The 26336-nt window shown below is 48.2% G+C and overlaps 1 protein-coding gene across 1 annotated transcript; it reads left to right on the top strand.

Moving 5' to 3' along the window:
* The first annotated feature begins 24375 nt into the window (after positions 1-24375).
* On the top strand, positions 24376-26116 carry LOC103640877 (ribonuclease 3). Its single transcript, XM_008664330.4, has 2 exons — positions 24376-25181; positions 25253-26116. Exons 1-2 carry the CDS (start codon positions 24636-24638, stop codon positions 26027-26029), a joined length of 1323 nt encoding a protein of 440 aa, XP_008662552.1. The 5' UTR covers positions 24376-24635; the 3' UTR covers positions 26030-26116.
* Positions 26117-26336: the final 220 nt, after the last annotated feature.

Below are 26336 nucleotides of genomic sequence, written 5' to 3'. Positions count from 1 at the left end.
AGAATATGACAACCTATCATACTTTTCACCTAGAGCAAGTTTTTCCAAATTTATCATTTCTACTTGACTCCTAAGCATGAAATTTTCCATTTTAAGTTGAGCAACATTAGATAATGCATCATGATTATTTCTTGGCTTAATTAAAACAGATTCATACTGTTGGACCAAATCATCATGAGAGCACTTTAGCTCCTCATGTTCTTTGGTCATCTTCTCCAGGCTGTTGTTGGTTTTGATGAGGGACTCCTCTAGCCTGAGAAGCGTCTCGCCTTGTTCCTTGTTCCTTCTCAACAGCTTAACCAAGAGTGCTTTGTCCTCTTTGTTGAGATGGATGTAGAAACGGCGAATCTCCTCTTCTTCCACATCATCGGTCTCATGTTCCCTGTCATTAATGTCAGTGGAAGCAATATAGGAAAATGTACCTTGTGGCGATGAAGATTCATCCTCGCTATCATCCTCATATTCCTCCTCATCATGGCTTTCGTCTCCACCGTCATTATTAGCAATAAGACATTTATTACTAGTGGAGAACAAACCTGTCAACGAGGTGGATTCATCGTTTGGTGCCCAACACTTTTCTTCTCCCTTTGAAGGGTTAGTATCACAAGTAATATAGGGAGTAGGAGTATCACAATTTGCCACGGAATATTTTCCTTTAATTCTACTCCATAAATCATGAGCATCAACAAATAAATCACTATCACTACTCATGATGGCAAAATAAGCACTTCTAGAAAGAGAGTCGACTAAGATGTTGCAAGCACGGTGATTGAGAGATAAACATCTTAGTTCAGCATTAGAAGGATTTTTACTAATATCAGAGGGAAAAATACTTCTAGTAAAGATCTGTCTCAAATCAAGATCAACATGCATGAAGGCATTATAAATAGAGACAGACCAAGATTTGTAATTAGAACCATCGCCTAAAGGAAGTTCTACAGTTACCTCTTGTGACGACATCGTCATCTCCGGACGGCTAAGCCCACACTGGAGAGGCCTAGCTCTGATACCAATTGAAAGTTCCCTTTGGCCCGGGAACAAGATCTGGATGTCGCCTAGAGGGGGTGAATAGGCGAATAAAAATTATCAATTTAAAGCTTAAATTCTTACTCTACTCGAAGACTAGAACGCACTGGAATGAGAAGACCCTACGAGTAGGTTGCAGCGGAATAGAAGATCCTGTCTCAAAATGTCCTGCACTTCAAATAAAGCTTATACCACAGATAAGTGTTGAAGTGCAGATATAAAAGCGAGTAAGACAGAGAGTCAGAATACAATACGGAACAGAGCACACAGACGCAAGGATTTATCCCGAGGTTCGGCCAAGTCTGAAATGCTTGCCTAGTCCTCGTTGGAGTTAGCCACACCTGGGCTAGGAGTCTATTTCAACTCCTTCCTCCGTTTGCTCAGATCTATCAGTATGACAGATAGAGCCTTCCACTATGTTGAGATGGTTACAACGAAACCGCGGCTGCTTACAATCCTCTTGGCAGCACTCCAGCAGAGTAACGATAAGCTCAAGTCCTTGCTCTACCTCTTAGCAGCTCCTCTCCACTCTCTAAAGGCTTATAGCTTTGCCTTCTACACAAACTAGAGAGATACACACAAGAGGGAGAGTGAGAATTGATCAGAGTGATGTCTACACTTGTTGGCTGCATTTTTTTACTTGTTTGAGGCGCCTAGAGGTCCCTTTTATAGGCCCAAGGGGCCTAGGAGCCGTTGAGAGCAATCCAGGAAGGCAATTCTTGCCTTCTGTCGGTTGACGCACCGGACAGTCCGGTGCACCACCGGACACTGTCCGGTGCCCGATTTCCTTCTAAAATTGGCGCAGTCGACCATTACAGTCTTGGAGCCGTTGGTGCACCGGACACTGTCCGGTGCCCCCTTCTGACCGTTGGCTCGGCCACGCGTCACGCGCGGATTGCGCGGCCGACCGTTGGCCCAGCCGACCGTTGGCTCACCGGACAGTCCGGTGCACCACCGGACAGTCCGGTGAATTATAGCCGTACGTTGCTAGACTTCTCCCGAGAGCGGCCTGTTCACCAGAGTTCAGCCTGGCGCACCGGACACTATCCGGTGCACCACCGGACAGTCCGGTGTGCCAGATCGAGCTGAGTCTTGGCTGTATACAGCCAAGCCTTTTGCACCTCTTTTCTTTTCTTCTTTTCTCTGTTTCTAATACTTAGACAAATATGTTAGTACACAAAAACCAATGTACTAAGTCTAGAAACATACCTTCTCTTGGATTTTCACCTCTCTATCATTTGACATGCTAAAGATTGATGTTGGACTCCTAAATCATCAAGTCAGCTTAGCTTGATCTAGACTAACATTTCTAAGCTCCAACATCCTGCAAAGGTCACATAGAATATCTCCAAACATAGGAACAACCCAAACTAAAGGTCGAAGTGCACTTAGCTCTTTTAGGTTGCTTCCAGTTCTGATTTTGACATTTGTTCTCCTTCTAGTGACTTTGGTTTCCTTCTTAGAGCTTGATCTTGAGCCTTATGACTTACACCACATAACTATAGATGTTTCCTCATTGGTTGTAAGTCACGTCCTTATGTAGTGATCCTTGATGTGCCATAGCTCTTCTCAACTTAATCACCCTTGACTTTGCAAGTCTTCTTCTTCACCTTTGGCTTTGGGTTCCTCAGCCTCTTTGACCTTCTCCCGTGCACTTGGTACCTCGAAGCTCTTCTTGCCTCTATCCTTGGCTTGATCAGTTGTCTCTGAGCTACGCACCCGAGTCTCACTTTATGCAATGTTCATCTTACTTGTGATGCCCATTATCTATCCATCATCTAGTCCTTGGACCATCACACTTGTTCACTTGTGTTGAACCCTGTTAACTTTACATTAAGCACCTGTTCAACACTTAGCACACTTGTTAGTCCTTTAATTGAGTTGTCATCCAAACACCAAAACCCACAAGAGAGCTTTCACTAATAAGTTACCCTAGTTTGTCTATCTTTATGCCTTGTTTACCACTGAACTTTTGGGTAGTACTTGCTAGTTCTTTATGTGGATTTGGGCATTGAGATACATATTATTCATACTTTTGTTATCAGTTTGTTAATTACTGTTCATGATAAGATCATTATGTTAATTGGAACATGGAGCGACCACCCGGGAAAACAGTGCTACCACAAGGGAGGAATGGGACCCCTTGGCTGATTAATTAGGAAAGCTAGTGGATGACTACCTTACCCGAAAGGGGCAAGGGCAGTAGGGGAGTGGTCAGTGTAGGGAGGTCCTTGGGTTGATTTTGCTGCGATGGCGGTCAGGCGAGGGATCCCTGCATTGGAGCTTCCTATAAACTGTAGCGGGTTTTCTGAAGCTAGTGGAACTTTGTAAAGGCCTCGTAGTGTTACCCTGCCTCGCCTCCTCGGTGAGGTGTATGGAAAGTCGCGATCCCTTGGCAGATGGGTAACATGACTTGTGGGTAAAGATGTGCAACCTCTGCTAAGTGTAAAACTGGTATACTAGCTGTGCTCACGGTCATGAGCAGCTCGGACCCTCACATGATTAATTTATGGAACTAAATTCAATTTGTTATATGCATTGCATCGCAGGTGATGTTGTTACTTCTGTTCTACTACTTAATTGGGTTGGTATTCACTTATACTTAGTAATTGCTAATAAAATTTTGACCAACTTTAAAAGAAATGCTTAGCTCTAACCATCCTCATTGGTAAGCCTTACACTTCACATGAGCTCCCACCTTTGGCGAGTTCATGCACATTATTCCCCACAACTTGTTGAGCTATGAACGTATGTGAGCTCACTCTTACTGTCTCACACCCCCCCCCCACAGGTCAAGAGCAGGTACCGCAGGATGAGGCGCATGGAGGATGTTGTGCTGTGTTCGTGAGAGGTCTAGGCCGTCGTCTCCTAGTCAACTTTGGGTTGCTGGACCGTTGTCTCCTTATAATGTAATTATTTATTTATTTTATATATAACTCCTATTATATAGTAAAGATGTGACATTCGATCCTGTGCCATGATTCATCATATGTGTGAGACTTGGTCCCAGCACACCTGGTGATGATGTTCACGCCCGGGTCTTGGTTCTCCGAAACCCGGGTGTGACAATAGTATAGCGAAAATTACCATCACACGAAACATGTAAATAAAATACACAATAATAATCTAGACATTAAAATAATATCATAGGAACTGGAGTTATTAATTTTGGAGATATAGATTTTAAGGTATGAATTTCTGAAGGTTTTATGTATTTAATACAAGATTAAGTACTAGATAAATTTTAATGTGTCTTTCGTGCCAAAACAGTGGCACAAATGGATAGACAATAATATTACAAAAAATTAGAAACTGAATGGATCAATTTGGAGTTCATATGCATTTTCTACAATTTAAACAAGTTTTAATATTTATTTATGCATTAAAAATCGATTTCTGTGTTATTTCCTATTTTCCCAAGTCTCTGGATCGGGCCCCAAATTTCAGAAAGGCCAGGGGCCCCGGCGTAAGAAATCCCAGGACATAGACTACTATACATTGGACTGTGGGTTGATTTGCATTTTTCCCGAGGGCTCTTTAGTGAAATGGCCATCGCGAAGGGGTATGCTCAAATCCTAGCCGTCCGATTAGAAACAACTGGCCCCGATTAGATCTGGTGCATGGACCAACCTCTCACCCCCGTGACTGCCCGATCAACATCCAACTGTCACGATTTAAAAAAAAACTAAATCTAATCTGATGCATACAATGCAGGATCGACGGCTCGGATCAAACGCGGCGAAGGGGTAAGTCACTTTTAATCCTGGCCGTTGAAATCCAAATCTACGGCCAGCACATCGTCTTCAACCCCCGGCTCCCTCTCTCTCTTCTTTTTTTCCTTCCACACCGAACGCCATAACACCGCGCGGCGGTGCACTCCACTCCGAGCGCCTCCCACCGCGCACGTCGCCAGTGAGGTCTAGACCCTGCGCACACGTTCTATTCTGCCCCTACGGATTGGCAAGGAAGATACGGCCCTACGGTAACATGAGGAAGGAGCTTTGCTCACCGGGATCTGGCGCGACAGGAGGAGCGGCTTGCCCCCAGTTGACCAGCGACTCGGCCGAGGTATGGACGTCGGCGATGACACCAGATGGCCCAGGGATTCCGCGCGCGATCGGTATGACCTTAAGATTGGAAGACCACGCAAGGACCCCCGCCCTTCGATTGCTCGACTCCCACTGTACGGCGAGGAAAAATCTACGACGGCGCTGGAGTTTCTCGGGGGCACCAGGTAGAGGGATGGCGGCCCTGCCCCGTGGTCATATAGGGCCGACTGGTTCAGTTATTGGGAGCGCGATGCCCGAAGATCTTGTGTAGTCGGTTGAGCTCAAGCTGCCCGTCCATGGCGCGACATAGGCTGATGAATTGGCCCCACGCACCAGAAACGCGGACTCACGTGGACGTGGGAGGAAACACGCTGATGAGTGGACCCCGCTGGTCAGCGTATCAGTGTGGATGTGGCAAATTGGGCCGCGCAGGAGGTAATGGCGACTTGGGCCGAATTGGCGATTGAGGCCCAGGTAAGCTTCCTTCCTCTTTTCTTTTTCCTTTCTATTTTCTTTTCTTCCTTTTCAAATTTAGATTTTTAATTTGAATCCATTTTTGTGTGAAGTTCAAATTTAGGTTACCAAAATACCAATTTAAAAGTATATTTATATTTTTTTCCTTTTATATTTTATACTCCCTTCTTTTCTTTTCTTTTCTCTCTTTTCCAAATTCCAAGTTTTAAATTAGGTCAAAACCTCTTTTTCATTATTAATATGTTTTTATTATGATTTTTTATAATCAAATGCACAAATAATTAAACTCCAACATGATGCACCATTTTAGTGGCATATATATTTTTATTAATTGTTTTTAAAGATGGTGTTCACATGTGATGACAAATAGAAATGCATACACATATATAAAGGAGAGAAGATCTACTTTTATTCTTCCTTACAATTTGGTATTATAATGGTTGTACGTTTGCTCCTTGCCTTGATGGGGTAGAGAAGACAGCGCCGACGTTCAACATCATCTCGTTGTTGCCGATGATGTTTGATGCCCACGCGACGAGTAGACATATGAGCCATGGTGATGAGATGAAGACCACAAGGAAGCGATCAAGCAGTCGCACTTCCCAAAAACCTTATTCGCCCTCTCTTAGGGCTGGATTGCTGAGGATGATGGTTCTGGAGACCTGCTCTCCCATTTGTCGGTGCGCGTCGATGATCAGAATGAAGTAGAGTATGCAACGTCGCAACAATCAAAAAGAGGCGAGACTAGATGCATTAGTTGTTGTAGTGTGTTTGATTGCAGCATGAGAAAACCCGCATTTGATTCAATACAGATAAGGATCCACTAATCCAAATTAGATAAAGTTTTGCATGTTCGCTTGGCTTTAATTTGTATTGTCTTCTACTACTTCTACAATATTTTGTCTCTATGGATTGTGAAAGTCGCCTAGAGGGGGGTGAATAGGGCGAAACTGAAATTTACAAAATTAATCACAACTACAAGCCGGGTTAGCGTTAGAAATAATAATGAGTCTGAGAGAGAGGGCGCAAAACAAATCGCAAGCGAATGAAGAGTGTGACACGCGGATTTGTTTTACCGAGGTTCGGTTCTCGCAAACCTACTCCCCGTTGAGGAGGCCACAAAGGTCGGGTCTCTTTCAACCCTTACCCTCTCTCAAACGGTCCCGCGGACCGAGTGAGCTTCTCTTCTCAAATCAAACCGGGAACAAAACTTCCCCGCAAGGACCACCACACAATTGTTGTCTCTTGCCTCGATTACAAGTGAGTTTTGATCACAAGAACAAGTGAGAAAGAAAGAAGCAATCCAAGCGCAAGAGCTCAAAAGAACACGGCAAATCTCTCTCGCTAATCACTAAAGGCTTGTGTGGAGTTGGAGAGGATTTGATCACTTGGGTGTGTCTTGAATTGAATGCCTAGCTCTTGTAAGTGGTTGAGAAGTGAAAAACTTGGATGACTTGAATGTGGGGTGGTTGGGGGTATTTATAGCCCCAACCACCAAACTAGCCGTTTGGTGGAGGCTGTCTGTCGTATGGTGCACCGGACAGTCCGGTGCGACAGCCACGTCACCAGGTCGTTAGGGTTCCGACCGTTGGAGCTCTGACTGCTGGGTCCACCTGGATGTCCGGTGGCGCACCGGACATGCACTGTAGAGTGTCCGCTGCGCCAGCATGGGCGTGTCTAACTTCTGCGCGCGCTGGCGCGCATTTAATGCGCTGCAGGTAGCCGTTGGCGCCTGAAGTAGTCGTTGCTTCGTTGTCACACCGGACATGTCCGGTGAATTATAGCGGACTAGCCGTTGCGAATTCCCGAAGCCAACGAGTTCAGAGTCTCTTTATCCTTGGAGCACCGGACACTGTCCGGTGTACACCGGACAATCCGGTGAATTATAGCGCGACGACTCTGAGAATTCCCGAAGATGCGAAGTTCAGCTTGGAGTTCCCTGGTACACCGGACACTGTCCGATGGTGCACCGGACACTGTCCGGTGGCACACCGGACAGTCCGGTGCGCCCGACCAAGGTGCCTTCGGTTGTCCCTTTGCTCCTTTGTTTGAACCCTTTCTCTTGATCTTTTTATTGGCTTATTGTGAACCTTTGGTACCTATAGATCTTATAGACTTGGGCATACTAGTTAGTCCAATTATTTGTGTTGGGCAATTCAACCACCAAAATTAGTTTAGGAAATAGGTGTAAGCCTAATTCCCTTTCAATCTCCCCCTTTTTGGTGATTGATGCCAACACAAACCAAAGCAAATATAGAAGTGCAGAATTGAACTAGTTTGCAAAATGTAAGTACAAAGGTTACTTAGAATTTGAGGCAATAAATATTACTTACTAGATATGCATGGATTGTTTCTTTATTTTTAACATTTTGGACCACGCTTGCACCACATGTTTTGTTTTTGCAAATTCTTTCTGTAAATCCTTTTCAAAGTCCTTTTGCAAAATAGTCAAAGGTAAATGAGTAAGATTTTGCGAAGCATTTTCAAGTTTGAAATTTTCTCCCCTTGTTTCAAATGCTTTTCCTATGACTAAACAAAACTCCCCCTCAATAAATTCTCCTCTTAGTGTTCAAGAGGGTTTTAAGATATCATTTTTGAAAATACTACTTTCTCCCCTTTTAGAACACAATAAGATACTAATTTGAAATTTTCAAATTGAGAAATCATGAATTTAAAATTAGGGTGGTGGTGCGGTCCTTTTGCTTTGGGTTCATACTTTCTCCCCCTTTGGCATGAATCGCTAAAAATGGATACTTTGAGTGAGATATAAGCCCTTGTCTAACTACTATCTCCCCTTTGGCAAATAAAACATATGAGTGAAGATTATACCAAAGACGGAGAGTGATGCGGGGCGACGGCGAAGGATGAGTAGTAGAGTGGAGTGGAAGCCTTTTTCTTCGCCGAAGACTCCAATTCCCTTTCAATATACCTATGACTTGGTTTGAAATATACTTTAAAACACATTAGTCATAGCATATATAAAAGAGACATGATCAAAGGTATACTTATAAGCTATGTGTGCAAATTAGCAAAAGAAATTCCTAGAATCAAGAATATTGAGCTCATGCCTAAGTTTGGTAAAAGTTTGTTCATCTAGCGGCTTGGTAAAAATATCGGCTAATTGATCTTTAGTATTAATATATGCAATCTCGATATCCCCCTTTTGTTGGTGATCCCTAAGAAAATGATACCGAATGGCTATGTGTTTAGTGCGGCTATGCTCAACGGGATTATCCGCCATGCGGATTGCACTCTCATTATCACATAGAATAGGAACTTTGGTTAATTTGTAACCATAGTCCCGCAGGGTTTGCCTCATCCAAAGCAATTGTGCGCAACAATGGCCTGCGGCAATGTACTCGGCTTCGGCGGTAGAAAGAGCGACCGAATTTTGCTTCTTTGAAGCCCAAGACACCAAGGATCTTCCGAAGAACTGGCAAGTCCCCGATGTGCTCTTTCTATTAATCTTACACCCTGCCCAATCGGCATCCGAATAACCAATCAAATCAAATGTGGATCCCCGAGGGTACCAAAGCCCAAACTTAGGAGTATAAGCCAAATATCTCAAGATTCGTTTTACGGTCGTAAGGTGAGATTCCTTAGTGTCGGCTTGGAATCTTGCACACATGCAAACGGAAAGCTTAATGTCCGGTCGAGATGCACATAAATAAAGCAACGAACCAATCATCGACCGGTATACCTTTTGATCGACGGATTTACCTCCCGTGTCGAGGTTGAGATGCCCATTGGTTCCCATGGGTGTCTTGATGGGCTTGGCATCCTTCATTCCAAACTTGGTTAGAATGTCTTGAGTATATTTTGTTTGGCTAATGAAGGTGCCTTCTTTGAGTTGCTTGACTTGGAATCCTAGAAAATACTTCAACTCCCCCATCATAGACATCTCGAATTTCTGTGTCATGATCCTACTAAATTCTTCACATGTAGATTCGTTAGTAGACCCAAATATAATATCATCAACATAAATTTGGCATACAAACAAATCATTGTCAAGAGTTTTAGTGAATAAAGTAGGATCCGCTTTTCCGACTTTAAAGTCATTAGCAATAAGGAAATCTCTTAGGCATTCATACCATGCTCTTGGGGCTTGCTTGAGCCCATAAAGCGCCTTAGAGAGCCTATAGACATGGTTAGGGTACTCACTATCTTCAAAGCCGGGAGGTTGCTCAACATAGACCTCTTCCTTGATTGGTCCATTGAGGAAGGCACTCTTCACGTCCATTTGATAAAGCTTGAAGCCATGGTAAGTAGCATAGGCTAATAATATACGAGTTGACTCAAGCCTAGCTATGGGTGCATAGGTTTCACCGAAATCCAAACCTTCGACTTGGGAGTATCCCTTGGCCATAAGTCGAGCTTTGTTCCTTGTCACCACACCATGCTCGTCTTGCTTGTTGCGGAAGACCCACTTGGTTCCTACAACATTTTGATTAGGACGTGGAACTAAATGCCATACCTCATTCCTAGTGAAGTTGTTGAGCTCCTCTTGCATCGCCATCACCCAATCCGAATCTTGAAGTGCTTCCTCTACCCTGTGTGGCTCAATAGAGGAAACAAAAGAGTAATGCTCACAAAAATGTGCAACACGAGATCGAGTGGTTACCCCCTTATGAATGTCGCCGAGGATGGTGTCGACGGGGTGATCTCGTTGGATTGCTTGGTGGACTCTTGGGTGTGGCGGCCTTGGTTCTTCATCCTCCTTGTCTTGATCGTTTGCATCTCCCCCTTGATCATTGCCGTCATCTTGAGGTGGCTCATCTCTTTGATCTTCTCCTTCATCAACTTGAGCCTCGTCCTCATTTTGGGTTGGTGGAGATGCTTGTGTGGAGGAGGATGGTTGATCTTGTGCATGTGGAGGCTCTTCGGATTCCTTAGGGCACACATCCCCAATGGACATGTTCCTTAGCGCGATGCACGGAGCCTGTTCTTCACCTATCTCATCAAGATCAACTTGCTCTACTTGAGAGCCGTTAGTTTCATCAAACACAACGTCACAAGAAACTTCAACAAGTCCTGAGGACTTGTTAAAGACTCTATATGCCCTTGTGTTTGAGTCATATCCTAGTAAAAAGCCTTCTACAGTTTTAGGAGCAAATTTAGATTTTCTACCTCTCTTAACAAGAATAAAGCATTTGCTACCAAAAACTCTAAAATATGAAATATTGGGCTTTTTACGGTTAGGAGTTCATAGGATGTCTTCTTGAGGATTCGGTGTAGATATAACCGGTTGATGGCGTAGCAAGCGGTGTTGACTGCCTCGGCCCAAAACCGATCGGATGTCTTGTACTCATCAAGCATGGTTCTTGCCATGTCCAATAGAGTTCGATTCTTCCTCTCCACTACACCATTTTGTTGTGGTGTGTAGGGAGAGGAGAACTCATGCTTGATGCCCTCCTCCTCAAGGGAGCCTTCTATTTGTGAGTTCTTGAACTCCGTCCCGTTGTCGCTTCTAATTTTCTTGATCCTTAAGCCAAACTCGTTTTGAGCCCATCTCAAGAATCCCTTTAAGGTCTCTTGGGTATGGGATTTTTCCTGCAAAAATAACACCCAAGTGAAGCGAGAATAATCATCCACAATAACTAGACAGTACTTACTCCCGCCGATGCTTATGTAAGCGATCGGGCCGAATAAATCCATGTGTAGGAGCTCCAGTGGCCTGTCACTTGTCATGATGTTCTTGTGTGGATGATGAGTGCTAACTTGCTTCCCGGCTTGGCATGCGCTACAAATCCTGTCTATCTCAAAATGAACATTTGTTAATCCTAAAATGTGTTCTCCTTTTAGAAGCTTATGAAGATTCTTCATCCCAACATGGGCTAGTCGGCGGTGCCAGAGCCAACCCATGTTAGTCTTAGCTATTAAGCAAGTATCGAGTTCAGCTCTATCAAAATCTACCAAGTATAGCTAACCCTCTAGCACTCCCTTAAATGCTATTGAATCATCCCTTCTTCTAAAGACAGTGACACCTACATCAGTAAATAGACAGTTGTAGCCCATTTGACATAATTGCGAAACGAAAAGCAAATTGTAATCTAATGAATCAACAAGAAAAACATTGGAAATGGAATGGTCAGGAGATATAGCAATTTTACCCAAACCTTTGACCAAACCTTGGTTTTCATCCCCGAATGTGATAGCTCGTTGGGGATCTTGGTTTTTCTCGTAGGAGGAGAACATCTTCTTCTCCCCCGTCATGTGGTTTGTGCACCCGCTATCGATGATCCAACTTGTGCCCCCGGATGCATAAACCTACAAAACAATTTTAGTTCTTGACTTTAGGTACCCAAACGGTTTTGGGTCCTTTGGCATTAGACACAAGAACTTTGGGTACCCAAACACAAGTCTTTGACCCCTTGTGTTTGCCCCCAACAAACTTGGCAACTACCTTGCCGGATTTGTTAGTAAGCACATAAGATGCATCAAAAGTTTTAAATGAAATACTATGATCATTTGATGCACTAGGAGTTTTCTTCTTAGGCAACTTAGCACGGGTTGGTTGCCTAGAGCTAGATGTCTCACCCTTATACATAAAAGCATGATTAGGGCCAGAGTGAGACTTCCTAGAATGAATTCTCCTAATTTTGCTCTCGGGATAACCGGCAGGGTACAAAATGTAACCCTCGTTATCCTGAGGCATGGGAGCCTTGCCCTTAACAAAATTAGACAATCTTTTAGGCGGGGCACTAAGTTTGACATTGTCTCCCCTTTGGAAGCCAATGCCATCCTTGATGCCAGGGCGTCTCCCATTATAGAGCATACTTCTAGCAAATTTAAACTTTTCATTTTCTAAGTTATGCTCGGCAATTTTAGCATCTAATTTTGCTATATGATCATTTTGTTGTTTAATTAAGACCATGTGATCATGAATAGCATTAATATCAACATCTCTACATCTTGTGCAAATGGAAACATGCTCAACGGTAGATGTAGAGGGTTTGCAAGAATTAAGTTCAACAATCTTAGCACGTAATATGTCATTTTTATCTCTAAGATCAGAAATTGTAACATTGCAAACATCAAAATCTTTAGCCTTAGCAATTAATTGTTCATTTTCAATCCTAAGGCTAGTAAGAGAGGTGTTTAATTCTTCAATCTTAGCAAGCAAATCATCATTATCATTTCTAAGATTGTCAATAGTCTCATGGCAAGTGCTTAGCTCACTAGATAATTTTTCACATTTTTCAACTTGTAGAGCATAAGCATTTTTAACCTTAACATGCTTTTTGTTTTCCTTAATAAGGAAGTCCTCTTGAGAGTCCAAGAGATCATCCTTCTCATGAATAGCACTAATCAATTCATTTAATTTTTCCTTTTGTTGCATGTTTAGGTCGGCAAAAAGGGTATGCAAATTATCTTCCTCATCACTAGCATTATCATCACTCGAGGACTCATATTTAGTGGAGGATTTGGATTTAACCTTCTTCCTTTTGCCGTCCTTGGCCATGAGGCATTTGTGGCTGACGTTGGGGAAGAGAAGACCCTTGGTGACGGCGATGTTGGCGGCGTCCTCGTCGGAGGAGGAGTCGGTGGAGCTCTCGTCGGAGTCCCATTCCCGGCACACACGGGCATCACTGCCCTTCCTCTTGTGATATCTCTTCTTCTCCTTTCTTCTCCCCTTCTTGTCGTTGTCCCTGTCACTATCACTTGATAATGGACATTTAGCAATAAAGTGACCGGGCTTACCACACTTGTAGCAAACCTTTTTGGAATGGGATTTGTAATCCTTCCCCTTCCGTTGCTTGAGGATTTGGCGAAAGCTTTTGATGATGAGCGCCATTTCCTCGTTGTCGAGCTTGGAGGCGTCGATGGGTGTTCGACTTGGAGTAGCCTCCTCCTTTTCTTCCGTCGCCTTGAATGCGACGGGTTGTGCCTCGGGCGTGGAGGAGGTGCCTTGCTCGATGATTTTCTTTGAGCCTTTAATCATTAGCTCAAAGCTCACAAATTTTCCTATAACCTCCTCGGGAGACATTAGTTTATATCTAGGATCACCTCGAATTAATTGAACTTGTGTAGGGTTAAGAAATACGAGGGATCTAAGAATAACCTTGACCATCTCATGGTCATCCCATTTTTCGCTCCCGAGGTTGCGCACTTGGTTCACCAAGGTCTTCAAGCGGTTGTACATAGCTTGTGGATCCTCCCCTTGGTGAAGCATGAAGCGACCGAGCTCCCCCTCGATCGTCTCCCTCTTGGTGATCTTTGTCACCTCGTCTCCCTCGTGCGCGGTCTTGAGTACGTCCCAAATTTCCTTCGCACTTTTTAACCCTTGCACCTTATTATACTCCTCTCGACTTAGAGAGGCGAGGAGTATAGTGGTGGCTTGGGAGTTAAAGTGGTGAATTTGGGCCACCTCGTCCGAGTCGTAGTCTTCATCCCCTACGGATGGTACCTGTACACCAAACTCAACAACATTCCATATGCTTGTGTGGAGTGAGGTTAGATGGTGCCTCATTTTGTCACTCCACATATTATAATCTTCACCGTCAAAAACCGGTGGTTTGCCTAATGGAACGGAGAGTAGAGGAGTACGCTTTGAAATGTGGGGATAGCGTAGGGGGATCTTACTATACTTTTTGCGCTCTTGGCGCTTAGAAGTTACGGACGGCGCATCGGAGTCGGAGGTCGATGGTGATGAAGAGTCGGTCTCGTAGTTGACCACTTTCCTCATCCTCTTGTGCTTGTCGCCTCTCTGATGCGACTTGTGGGAAGAGGATTTCTTCTCCTTCCCCTTCCCTTTGTTGGAGGAGTTCTTCTTCTTCTCCTTCCTCTTGGTGCGGGACTCTTCCGATGAAGTGCTCCCGTGGCTCGTATTGGGCTTGTCGCCGGTCTCCCTCTCCCTCTTGGTGTGATCTCCCGACATCACTTCGAGCGGTTAGGCTCTAATGAAGCATCGGGCTTTGATACCAATTGAAAGTCGCCTAGAGAGGGGTGAATAGGGCGAAACTGAAATTTACAAAATTAATCACAACTACAAGCCGGGTTAGCGTTAGAAATAATAATGAGTCCGAGAGAGAGGGCGCAAAACAAATCGCAAGCGAATGAAGAGTGTGACACGCGGATTTGTTTTACCGAGGTTCGGTTCTCGCAAACCTACTCCCCGTTGAGGAGGCCACAAAGGCCAGGTCTCTTTCAACCCTTACCCTCTCTCAAACGGTCCCGCGGACCGAGTGAGCTTCTCTTGTCAAATCAAACCGGGAACAAAACTTCCCCGCAAGGACCACCACACAATTGGTGTCTCTTGCCTCGATTACAAGTGAGTTTTGATCACAAGAACAAGTGAGAAAGAAAGAAGCAATCCAAGCGCAAGAGCTCAAAAGAACACGACAAATCTCTCTCGCTAATCACTAAAGGCTTGTGTGGAGTTGGAGAGGATTTGATCACTTGGGTGTGTCTTGAATTGAATGCCTAGCTCTTGTAAGTGGTTGAGAAGTGAAAAACTTGGATGACTTGAATGTGGGGTGGTTGGGGGTATTTATAGCCCCAACCACCAAACTAGCCGTTTGGTGGAGGCTGTCTGTCGTATGGTGCACCGGACAGTCCGGTGCACACCGGACATGTCCGGTACGACAGCCACGTCACCAGGCCGTTAGGGTTCCGACTGTTAGAATACCCGTTTAGGGTTTGGGGTTGTTCCCTATGTAATTACTGTCTCGCCCCTCTGTAATGGGCCCGGCCCAGTACTCAAGCCTATTAATACACCACCCAACCCCTGTTAGGGTTAGGGTTTACTATTCCAATATGGTATCAGATTAGTTTTTTTCCACTCTCCTCCCAGCCGCCGGCCCCCAACCGACGACACCTCTCCCTCCCTGCCGCCAGCCGCCGGCTCTCCTTTCCCACCGCCAAGCGCCGCCAGGGCTGCCGGCGCCGCGCCCCCAACGCTGAGCCCGAGCCGCCGCTCCTGGAGCTGCCGCTCGCCTGCGCCCAGCGCCCCTGCCCCGCGCCCTCTGCCTGCGCGCACCCGTCGCGATCGAGCACCGCGCGCCAGGCGCCCTGCCCGACGCGTCGCCAGGTGCAGCAGCCGCGCCCGGCGCCGCTCACTGCCCCGCGACCCGCCCCACAAGGCCGACCGGTGCCTCGACCCAGGCGCGCCGACGCTCGCCCTCGCGCCGTCGTCGTCCCCTCCTCCCCCGGCGCCCGCCCGACGCCGACGAAGAAGAAGCACGCGCCAGCACCGCTCGCAGCCACGTCCCCAACCACCGGCACCGGTGTGGGCCTCGCGAGTGCCCCTCCGCCCGCTGCGTCCTCCCCGCCGATCCCTGCGCGCGACGCTCCAGCTGCGTGCATCAGCCGCGCAGCCACCCGCGCGCAGCGCCTGCACGACCGGCCGGCCCTTCTCACCGGATTCCGTCGCGCTGTGCCATCGTCGAGGACCTTTGCCGGGGCCCAGTTCAGCTCGCCGTCGTTCAGCTTGAACGCCGCCCTCTGTTCGCGCCGTCCAGGAGCACCCGCCCAGAGGACCCGCACCCATGATGTTCCGCGCCGTGCAGCGCCCCTGCTGTCCTGTTCCGAGGACGCCCGACGCCGAGCACCTAGCCGCCCTGCTATTCCGCGCCCGGCTGTCCAGCCCGCGCCTCCCTGTGCCGGCTGACCGCGCCCCGGCTCCAGCAGTGCCTCGACCCTCCTACACCGGTCACCATGAGCTTTACCTCGTCCGCCGCTCTCGTGACTGTGCGGGTCCTCCTCCACGACGGCCAGCTCATCCGGGGCATGTTCGTGTCCTTCGATCCAGTCTGGAACCCTATTCTTCGGGACTGCGTCGAGGTCCACCCTCAGGCGAGCCGTCACGTGCCTGGACCGCTTGTCTTCCCACGTGCTGCGATCGCCTCCCTAGCGGTTGAGCCCGTGTCATCTCCCTCCCCTCCTAGTGCCTCTGTCGGGGCACCTTCTTTGGCCCTCTCCGCTCACGCCATACCTTCGCCACTTCCACCTCCCCGAACCACCACCGATTGGGTGGTTGATTCCGGGGCCTCCTTCCACACTACCCCCACCACTAATTCGTTACTCCACTCCCATCCACCCCACCCCTCACATCCTACCTCCATCGTCGTCGGCAACGGTTCCACCCTCCCGGTCACCTCAGTAGGTACATCGGTTCTTCCAGGACCATTCTGCCTTAACGACGTCCTTGTTGCTCCCGGACTGACTCATCCCCTTCTCTCGGTTCGTCGCTTCACTAGTGACAACCAGTGCTCTATGGAGTTCGACCCCTGGGGCCTCACCATACGCCACCTTCCCACACATGCTGTGCTCGCTCGTTGTAACAGCTTCGGTCCCCTCTATTCTCTTCACTTTCCCTCCACTCCCCACACCAGAGTAGCCTCATCTCCTGTACTTACTACTACCACCACATCACATGCTCTTGCTACTACCACCACCTCCTCCGCCATTTGGCACCGTCGCCTCGGGCACCCTGGACCTGACGTCATGTCCCAGCTTTCCGGCCACTCCGACATATCATATACTCGAGGCTCTTCTGAGCGCCTCTGTCATGCTTGTCAGCTCGGCCGTCACTCCCGTCTTCCTTTTTCCACTTCCACGTCCAGGGCTGTTCAGGCCTTCGATCTTGTCCACTGTGATCTCTCGACATCTCTTGTCCTTAGCCTCTCCGGCTACAAATACTATCTGGTCATTCTGGATGACTACTCCCATTTCCTTTGGACTTTCCCCCTTCGGCTGAAGTCCGATACGTTTACCACCCTCACTCACTTCTTCGCCTGGGTCTCCACCCAGTTCCGGCGCTCGGTCCGTGCCCTGTAGTGCGACAATGGCCGCGAGTTCGACAACAACGCCTCCCGCTCTTTCTTCCTCACTCACGGCGTCCAGTTGCGTCTCTCGTGTCCCTACACCTCTGCTCAGAACGGCCGGGCCGAGCGCATGATTCGCACCACCACCAACATGATCCGCTGCCTTCTCTTTCAGGCGTCTCTCCCTGCCACCTACTGGGCAGAGGCCCTTCATACCGCCACGCATCTCCTCAACCGTCTTCCCTCGAAGGCGGTGAGCCACCCTACACCTCACTTTGCCCTGCACGGCACAACCCCTTCCTACGACCACCTGCGCGTGTTCGACTGTGCCTGCTACCCTAACATTTCTGCTACCGCCCCTAACAAGCTTTCTCCTCGCTCCACTCGCTGCCTCTTCCACGGCTACTCCCCTGACCACAAGGGGTATCGGTGCCTAGACCTCACCTCCCACCGCATCATCATCTCTCGTCACGTTGTCTTCGACGAAGATGTGTTTCCCCTTGCAGGCTCCACCCCACCCACCGATCTAGACTCACTCCTCGAGTCTGATCCGGTTCCCCCGCCACCCCCGGCGCCCCGCCTTGCGCCCATCCCCGCGCCACGCGCGGCCCCGTCGATCACGCCTGCGCCACGCGCGGCCCCGACGACCCCGCCTGCGCCACACGCGGCCCCGTCGATCACGCCTGCGCCACACGCGGCCCCGACGACCCCGCCTGCGCCACGCGCGGCCTCGACGACCACGCCTGCGCCACGCGCGGCCCCGTCGACCCCGACTCGCTTCGCCGACCCCGCGCTCGTCTACCACCGTCGCAGCCACGCCACCACCTCGGCGCCTGCCGACTCGGGGCCCTCGACGAGCACGGCCTGCTTTGCCGACCCCGTCGTCGTCTATCACCGCCGCGAGCCGGCCATACCCGCCGCTCCCGGCGTTCCGGCAGCCTGCTCCGAGTCGTTAGTGTACCACCCGGTTGCCATCCACCGCGACCCCGGGCACGTCCACCCGATGGTGACTCGACGCGCCGCTGGCGTTCTTCGCCCCGTCCACCGGCTGATCCTGGCAGCGGATACGACCTGCACTCCTCCGGACGCATCCCCTGTGCCCTCCTCCGTTCGCGCTGCCCTCGCCGACCCACATTGGCGTCGTGCTATGGAGGAGGAGTACGTGGCCCTCTTGGCCAACCACACCTGGGACCTGGTGCCGCGTCCACCAGGCACCAACGTGGTCACCGGTAAGTGGCTATTTCGCCACAAGCTGACCTCGGACGGCTCCCTCGACTGCTACAAGGCCCGTTGGGTCCTTCGGGGCTTCACCCAGCGCCCCGGAGTGGACTACGACGAGACCTTCAGCCTCGTCGTCAAGTTCGCCACTGTTCGCGCCGTCCTCTCCCTCGCCCTCTCCCGCGACTGGGCGATTCACCAGCTCGACGTCAAGAATGCCTTCCTCCATGGCACTCTGATAGAGACTGTCTACTGCAGCCAGCCCACCGGTTTCGTCGACGCTGACCGTCCGGATTTGGTCTGCCGACTGAATCGGTCCCTGTACGGCCTCAAGCAGGCGCCACGGGCTTGGTACAGTCGCTTCGCCTCCTACGTGGCCTCCACCGGCTTCGTCGAGGCCAAGTCGGACACGTCCCTGTTCATCTACCAGCGCGGCGACGACACCGTCTACCTCCTGCTCTACGTCGACGACATTGTGCTCACGGCATCCACCGTCGACCTCCTTCATCGCACGATCGTCGCCCTTCAGCGGGAATTCGCCATGAAGGACCTGGGGCCCCTTCACCACTTCCTCGGCATCACCGCCGAGCGCCGGCCTCAGGGTCTCTTCCTCCACCAGCGCCAGTACACCATCGACATCCTGGAGCGGGCTGGCATGTCTGACTGCAAGCCTTGCTCCACGCCTGTCGACACCTAGGCGAAGCTCTCTGAGGACGACGGGCCTCCGGTCACCGACGCGACGTCTTACCGGAGCCTGACCGGCGCGCTCCAGTACCTCACCTTCTCCAGGCCCGACATCGCTTACGCCGTCCAACAGGTGTGCCTGCATATGCACACTCCGCGGGAGCCCCATCTCACCGCGCTCAAGCGGATTCTGCGCTACCTCCGCGGCTCCCTCGACTACGGCCTCCTACTCCGACCATCCCCGACGTCGGAGCTTGTGGTCTACACCGATGCTGACTGGGTTGGCTGTCCCGACACGCGCCGGTCCACCTCCGGTTACGCCGTGTTCCTGGGCGCCAACCTCGTCTCTTGGGCCGCCAAACGGCAGCCCGTCGTCTCTCGCTCCAGCGCTGAGGCCGAGTACCGCGCCGTGGCCAACGGCGTGGCAGAGGCCTCCTGGCTACGACAACTCCTCCACGAGCTCCACAGTCCCCTTCAGCGCGCCACCCTCGTCTACTGCGACAACGTCAGCGCGGTCTACCTCTCCACCAATCTCGTGCAGCATCAGCGCACGAAGCACGTGGAGATTGGCCTGCACTTCGTCCGCGAGCGTGTTGCTGCCGGTGACGTTCGGGTTCTCAGCGTCCCCACCACGCTGCAATTCGCTGACATCTTCACCAACGGGTTACCGTCGAGTGTATTTTTAGACTTTCGCTCCAGTCTCAACATCTGTACAGGATAGAGTTGTGACTGCGGGGGGGTGTTAGAATACCCGTTTAGGGTTTGGGGTTGTTCCCTATGTAATTACTGTCTCGCCCCTCTGTAATGGGCCCGGCCCAGTACTCAAGCCTATTAATACACCACCCAACCCCTGTTAGGGTTAGGGTTTACTATTCCAATACCGACCGTTGGAGCTCTGACTGCTGGGTCCGCCTGGATGTCCGGTGGCGCACCGGACATGCACTGTAGAGTGTCCGGTGCGCCAGCATGGGCGTGTCTGACTTCTGCGCGCGCTGGCACGCATTTAATGCGCTGCAGGTAGCCGTTGGCGCCTGAAGTAGCCGTTGCTTCGTTGTCACACCGGACAGTCCGGTGTACACCGGACATGTCCGGTGAATTATAGTGGACTAGCCGTTGCGAATTCCCGAAGCCGACGAGTTCAGAGTCTCTTTATCCTTGGAGCACCGGACACTGTCCGGTGTACACCGGACAGTCCGGTGGATTATAGCGCGACGACTCTGAGAATTCCCGAAGATGCGAAGTTCAGCTTGGAGTTCCCTGGTACACCGGACACTGTCCGGTGGTGCACCGGACACTGTCCAGTGGCACACCGGACAGTCCGATGCGCCCGACCAAGGTGTCTTCGGTTGTCCCTTTGCTCCTTTGTTTGAACCCTTTCTCTTGATCTTTTTATTGGCTTATTGTGAACCTTTGGTACCTATAGATCTTATAGACTTGGGCAAACTAGTTAGTCCAATTATTTGTGTTGGGCAATTCAACCACCAAAATTAGTTTAGAAAATAGGTGTAAGCCTAATTCCCTTTCAGATTGCAGCTACACGAGTCCAAACAACTGGCTTTAATCTAAAGCGAGCATGCAAGGTCATTCACGCACATGTCGTTCGCCATTCGTCTGGTGAGGCGAGGTGAGCGAGTGCGTGTTCTCCCTTGCATTTCTCACACAACACATTCAAGATAATAACATGAGGAGGACTCAACTATTTATGTTGGATTTTCATCGCCTCAACTAGTAAGGTGAGATTAAATGTTGTCATACTCCTATAGTTGTTGCCATACACATCTTCATAAATAGGCTTTTGAGATTTTCTAGAAATTATTCTGAAATTTAAATGCAGTAGGCCCAATAATTCCAGTATTTCAACAGTGCAGGAGTCTTTAGATTCCTAATATAATAAAAAAACCCGTATTACTACTGGCTTGCTTCCTTGACTGATATAGCAGGCTCCTACTTATTTGCAGGTTCTGTTTCGGGCGACCCATTGGCTTAGGTTTTGGGGATATTTGCAGAGGGTTGAAGACCAGGAGATAATCAAGGAGACGTGTCGACGGATCGAAGTCGTATCTATGCAATTTTTTTCTTATTTTGGTTGGAGTTTTACGAACAGGATTACATATTGAGGTTATAGTATGTCTGTTGGGTGTCGTGTTTATTTTAAGAATTGTGGTGTAAGATTGCACTCTATGTTGGGAGTGTTGATCTTTTGATGTTACTTTGTTTGTAAGGCTGTACCTCCTTTCATAGAGGACAAAGCCGGGACCTGGTTTCCATTATCTAAAAAAAAGCAGGCTCCTACTATCTTTCTATAACAGAAAGATGATGAATTTTGTTTCATGTAGTTAAAATAGCTTTGTTTTTCTGACCACTTAGTCCCGAGCCCCGACCCTTTTTTTTCTTTGGGATATTCTATTCTTGGGTCATTCTTTCAAAACATACCATTTGGTGATGTCAAAGTTTTTACCTTTTCTGACTGATTTTTTCTCTTGTTGCGTCCTTATTCGTGTTCTACTACCAGCATGCGCTCAAATTTTTTAAACCATGAAACTTTGCAATGGTTTGTCGTTGCAATGACAAGTTGTATGATGGTTGCTCTGTGGCTTCTGTACCCTATCTGTTCAGACTTCTATCATTTCAGTTAATCTGTCATTGCTATACATTTTTGTTAACGGTACAGTTCTTTACTTTTTTACCCTGCCGGGCCTTATGGGCTGCAAATGCATTTCATTTAATGGCATATTGACCCATAGACTGGAGTAAGTCATTAATAGGGAAGGAAAGTATTTTCATAGTTCTAGGCAATATCATAATTATAGGAATATCAGAGTATTTTATGTGGGTGTTTGGTTGCAATCTTAAAAACTATGTTTTCAAAACCATGATATTTGGATACTATGGTATTTTTAGAGTATTTAAAACTCCACTCCAATCCAAAGTTTTGATGGCATGGCTAGTTTTTGTCTAAATACTATGGTTTACGATGTTATATCCAAACAACATTGTAAAGCTATAGTATTTTTGGAGCTGGCCTAAACTACGACATGTCAGCCATGACAATTGCAAAGTATAATATTGCAAAACTATGGATTTAAGAAATATTGTTACCAAAAAGGCCTTTAGTGGGCAGTTTATATGGCATATATAATTCGTAAAATATCCTTTTCGGTGCTTTCAGCTGGATGACAGACACTCACTTTCAGTAGATGGTGCTGTTTTGATGTCTGTTTCGTCCTTTTGGTAGCCCCTTGCATGGTTTATTGTTCCCAGCCTTGTTTGGTGACAGATAACCATGAAAACGTTTCAATTTCTCAGGTAGGATTGCAAAAAAAAAAAACTGTTTTTTTTTCATTCTCCTTTACCTCATTAAATGAAATCGGGACAGGATGGGCCTTTGTTCGTCCACTATGAACAGTGTGACAGGTTGTGGTACCGGGGAAAAAATGGAAGGAAGAGAAGTACATCAGCAATGGAAAAATTTTATTTCCTTTCACCATAATTGCACCATTTATTTATTTATTTATTTCTAATCGTGCATGCACGATTGAGTTGACAGAGTCATTTCTTTTACATATAGTCTATTGAGGATGTAGGCAAAAACTTTTGTGCAGTTAAGCTTTCCATGCGCAGTCGCAATATAATCAAACTGCCGAGAGTCATAAAAAGAGCTTGTAAAAATATACAGATGTACTTCATTATTTACTCTACCAATATATTGAATTTCATATTCTAATTTATCATATGTTATGTTATAAAAAAGGAGAATTCTGTCCAGTAGAAACGAAAGAATTTATCATCATATTTTAATTTCACATCCACTGCAGTTGTTTTTTCTTTTCTTTTTGTTAATGAAACTAGAGGGGGGTGACGCCCACTGCAGTTGCTCTTGGCAGGGTAGCAGTTAGCACAGTATTCCTTGCGGAAGAAAAGACGACGTACATACTCTCAAGTCTCAAGGCAGTACTATGAACTGATTTTTCAGTTATTGTTACCATTTGAGATGCACTGCCTCTGATGCTTAGCACATGATTTCTAGCATATAATCCTCTGTTTGGTATTTCATACGCAAACGAGTGAACAGCCCCGTGGTATCCAACGGATCTTCGTTTGCAGAGCGAAGTTTGAAACAGAAGAACTCACGTTTGGTGTCCTTACATTTAAAATTGCAGAATGGGAATGTTTCCTGCGTGCCTGTATCTGTCGGTGCCATGCATTGCAAATGTCCCCTTGATGATGGCGGCCTAAGTACCGATTTAGTGGTGGTTGGACGAGCTTAAATTAATTAAACGCACACCTCCAAGTATATATACATGTCACCTGCCCTCTTCTTTTTTATATATATCTGCGTACGTACGTGCTTCCGGCTGCTAGCTGCGTGCCTAGACTTGTTGTTAGCAATAGAGCCTGCGCCTCCCTTTCCGGTGACGGCGACCTCCCTCCTACTGGCTACTGCCCGGCCCTTTTTCCCGTGACGCCGACCAGCTACTGGAACACCGTCGGTATCGGATGCTGCTCTGCTTCAAGCCCTGCGTGCCACATTGGTTGGGTCAGCTCGCGCATGATTTTTTTGGTGAAGTTTTGATACGTATGGGGGGCTTGCATGTTCCTCTGTTCCTGTTCTCTTCTCTGGACAGTTTGTTACTTTACATGCATGAGGCAGGCAAGATGATGAGACAAAAGGTTAAGATTATGTTTTTTAAGCTCTAAAATTAATAGTTAGTTACTAAAAATTAGTTGTTAGGTTTCAAACAGCCTCAACTAATACTGCAGCGAATTGTTACCTGCTAACGATTAGTTCATTAGCTGGTTCAACCTAGCTAATAATTTATTAGCTGGCTAATTATTAGCTCTAAGGATTTCAAACAGGACTTAAGCTCCCGTGATAATAAGCTACTGTATCGGACTTTGTTACCTGCATCTCCAGGTAATTAGGACCCAGTGGTGGTGGATAAGTGGGGACTGAATCCAATCCCTCCTGAGGCTGGTGGCAGTGCGGGCGGCAGCGCGGGCGAGAAGAGGCCGCTGCCGCCCGCGCGCGGGCGATAGGCGGGCGAGAGGCCGGCGCCGGGCGACGGTGCTCGCGCCCGGCGAGGGCGGGCGATATCGCCTCGCTCTCGCCCGCGCTGGAGCGCCCGCCCGGGCGAGAGGCGGGCGAGAGGGAGGCGAGGCACTGGCGGGGCGAGAGCGCGGGCGAGAGCGACGTGGCGCGATCTGATTGGTCCACGTGTCGCGATCTGATTGCTCCACGTGTGCTAGCTGTTGCAACTAGCCGTTTTTGACCGTTTGGAGTCCAAAAAATTCGAAAAAAATTGCAAAAAATCACAAATTTCATCCCCAATCCCTCTATATATACCCCTACCCGGGTGGAGCTCATTCCACACACCATTCCATCTCATTTTTCTCTTCCAAACTCCCCTTTCTTCACACAATGTCGGGTTGGTCCCCAGATTTGAACACCTTCACGGATCTCTTGCAGTCCGATGGGTCACCTACAACCCTTCCGTTAGATGAGTCTTCTTCACTACATCGTCGCTCCGATGTTTCAGCCTCACTCCCCCGTGCACTATTTCCGGCTGCGCGTCCACCACCATACCCTTATCCCTATCATTTGTATCAATATCCACCGTCTTCATATGGTCAACCTCCAACTTCCCAAGCCGGAATTCAAGCCTCATTCCCGGTACGTCTGTATGCCCCTCCCCCACCTGCTGCGGACGGAAGTCAAGCTTCTTTCCAGATACCTCCATACGCCCCTCCTTCATATGCTCCACCTCCGTATGGAGTACCTCCTTATGCTCCATATGCTCCACCTCCGTATGGAGCACCTCATCCATATGCTCCACCTACGTATGGAGCACCTCCTCCAGTTGCACCTTTATCTGTTGGATCTGAAAACCAAGCTGAGGAAAATCCCGTGCCGAAGGAAAAGCGTCCAAAGAGGCTAGAGTGGACGAAGGAAGACGAGGAAAAGCTGGTGAGTGAATCATTTCTCATTTATTTAATCTTGATTTTTTTAGTTTACTTATATTATAGGTTTTATTGTAGGTTAATGCTTGGTTTATGCATTCTAATGATCCCATCTCCGGCAACAATAAGAGCGGATCAAGTTTCTGTGGCCAAATAGCGGCAACATATAACTCCACCTCCGACCCTATCCGTCATCAAACCGCCAAGCAACTTAAAGATCATTGGGTCACCTACAACCGGGAGGTGACCAAGTTCAATGGATTCTACCTCCAAGAAGAAAGGTTGCGTCAGAGCGGAGCTGACGATGCAATGGTCATGGATGCAGCAATGGCGAGGTTCGAGGGTAAAATGGGGCATCCATTTAAGCGCCATCATTGGTGGCAAGTTGTTCGCCACGAGCCCAAGTGGTCAGCAAAGCATGGTCTTGGTAGTGGATCTGATTCGACTGCGAATAAGAGAACCCGACTCGGAGTCTCTGGTGAATATAGTTCTGGAGGCACTGAAGACACCGAGAAGGAAGTGCCCCAACCAGTGGGGCGTGATAGGGCAAAGGCTGCTGCGCGAAAGACAAAGACGAAGGGGAAAGGGAAGGAAGCCACGAGCAGCGAATCAACAAGTGAAGCATTCAAAATGAAGAACTTGTGGGGTGGATTAGTGAAGGCCAAGCTTTTGAAGCAATGGAACATCCTAAAGGGTCGATCAACCGGAGATATGGACCCGGCTGAAAGACGTACCCATGGCAGGGCCGTAAAGATGGTCGAAAAAGAACTTGGTCTGCTAGATGACGAAGAAGAGGAACCGGAAGCGGAACGTGAAGAGGAGGAAGATGAGGATGAGATCGAGGAGTCCGATTAGAGTTATGTAATTTTATTTTAATTATCATGTCATTTTATTTTAATTATTATGTACTTTGTAATTTTTAATTCAATAAAAAATATTATGTTGTGTGTTTTCTGAGCGTTGAAATAAATCCGCGTGAATTACTTAATTCTGAAATAGAAAAGCTGACGTGGCTATAGCCTGAGGCTGTAGCCTGCTGCAGCCTGTGCACTGGAGCAGCAGGGGCGAGAGTGGAGGCGAGAGCTGACGTGGCAGGGGCGAGAGGGAGGCTGTGCACTGGACTCAGCAAGACCATTGGGTGGGTGAAAGAGAACGTACTAAT

Source organism: Zea mays, chromosome 10 (assembly GCF_902167145.1).
Source record: "Zea mays cultivar B73 chromosome 10, Zm-B73-REFERENCE-NAM-5.0, whole genome shotgun sequence".
NCBI classification, from domain to species: Eukaryota; Viridiplantae; Streptophyta; class Magnoliopsida; order Poales; family Poaceae; genus Zea; species Zea mays.
Note: the sequence above shows the minus strand (reverse complement) of the source record. Positions and strands in the feature narration are given on the sequence as shown.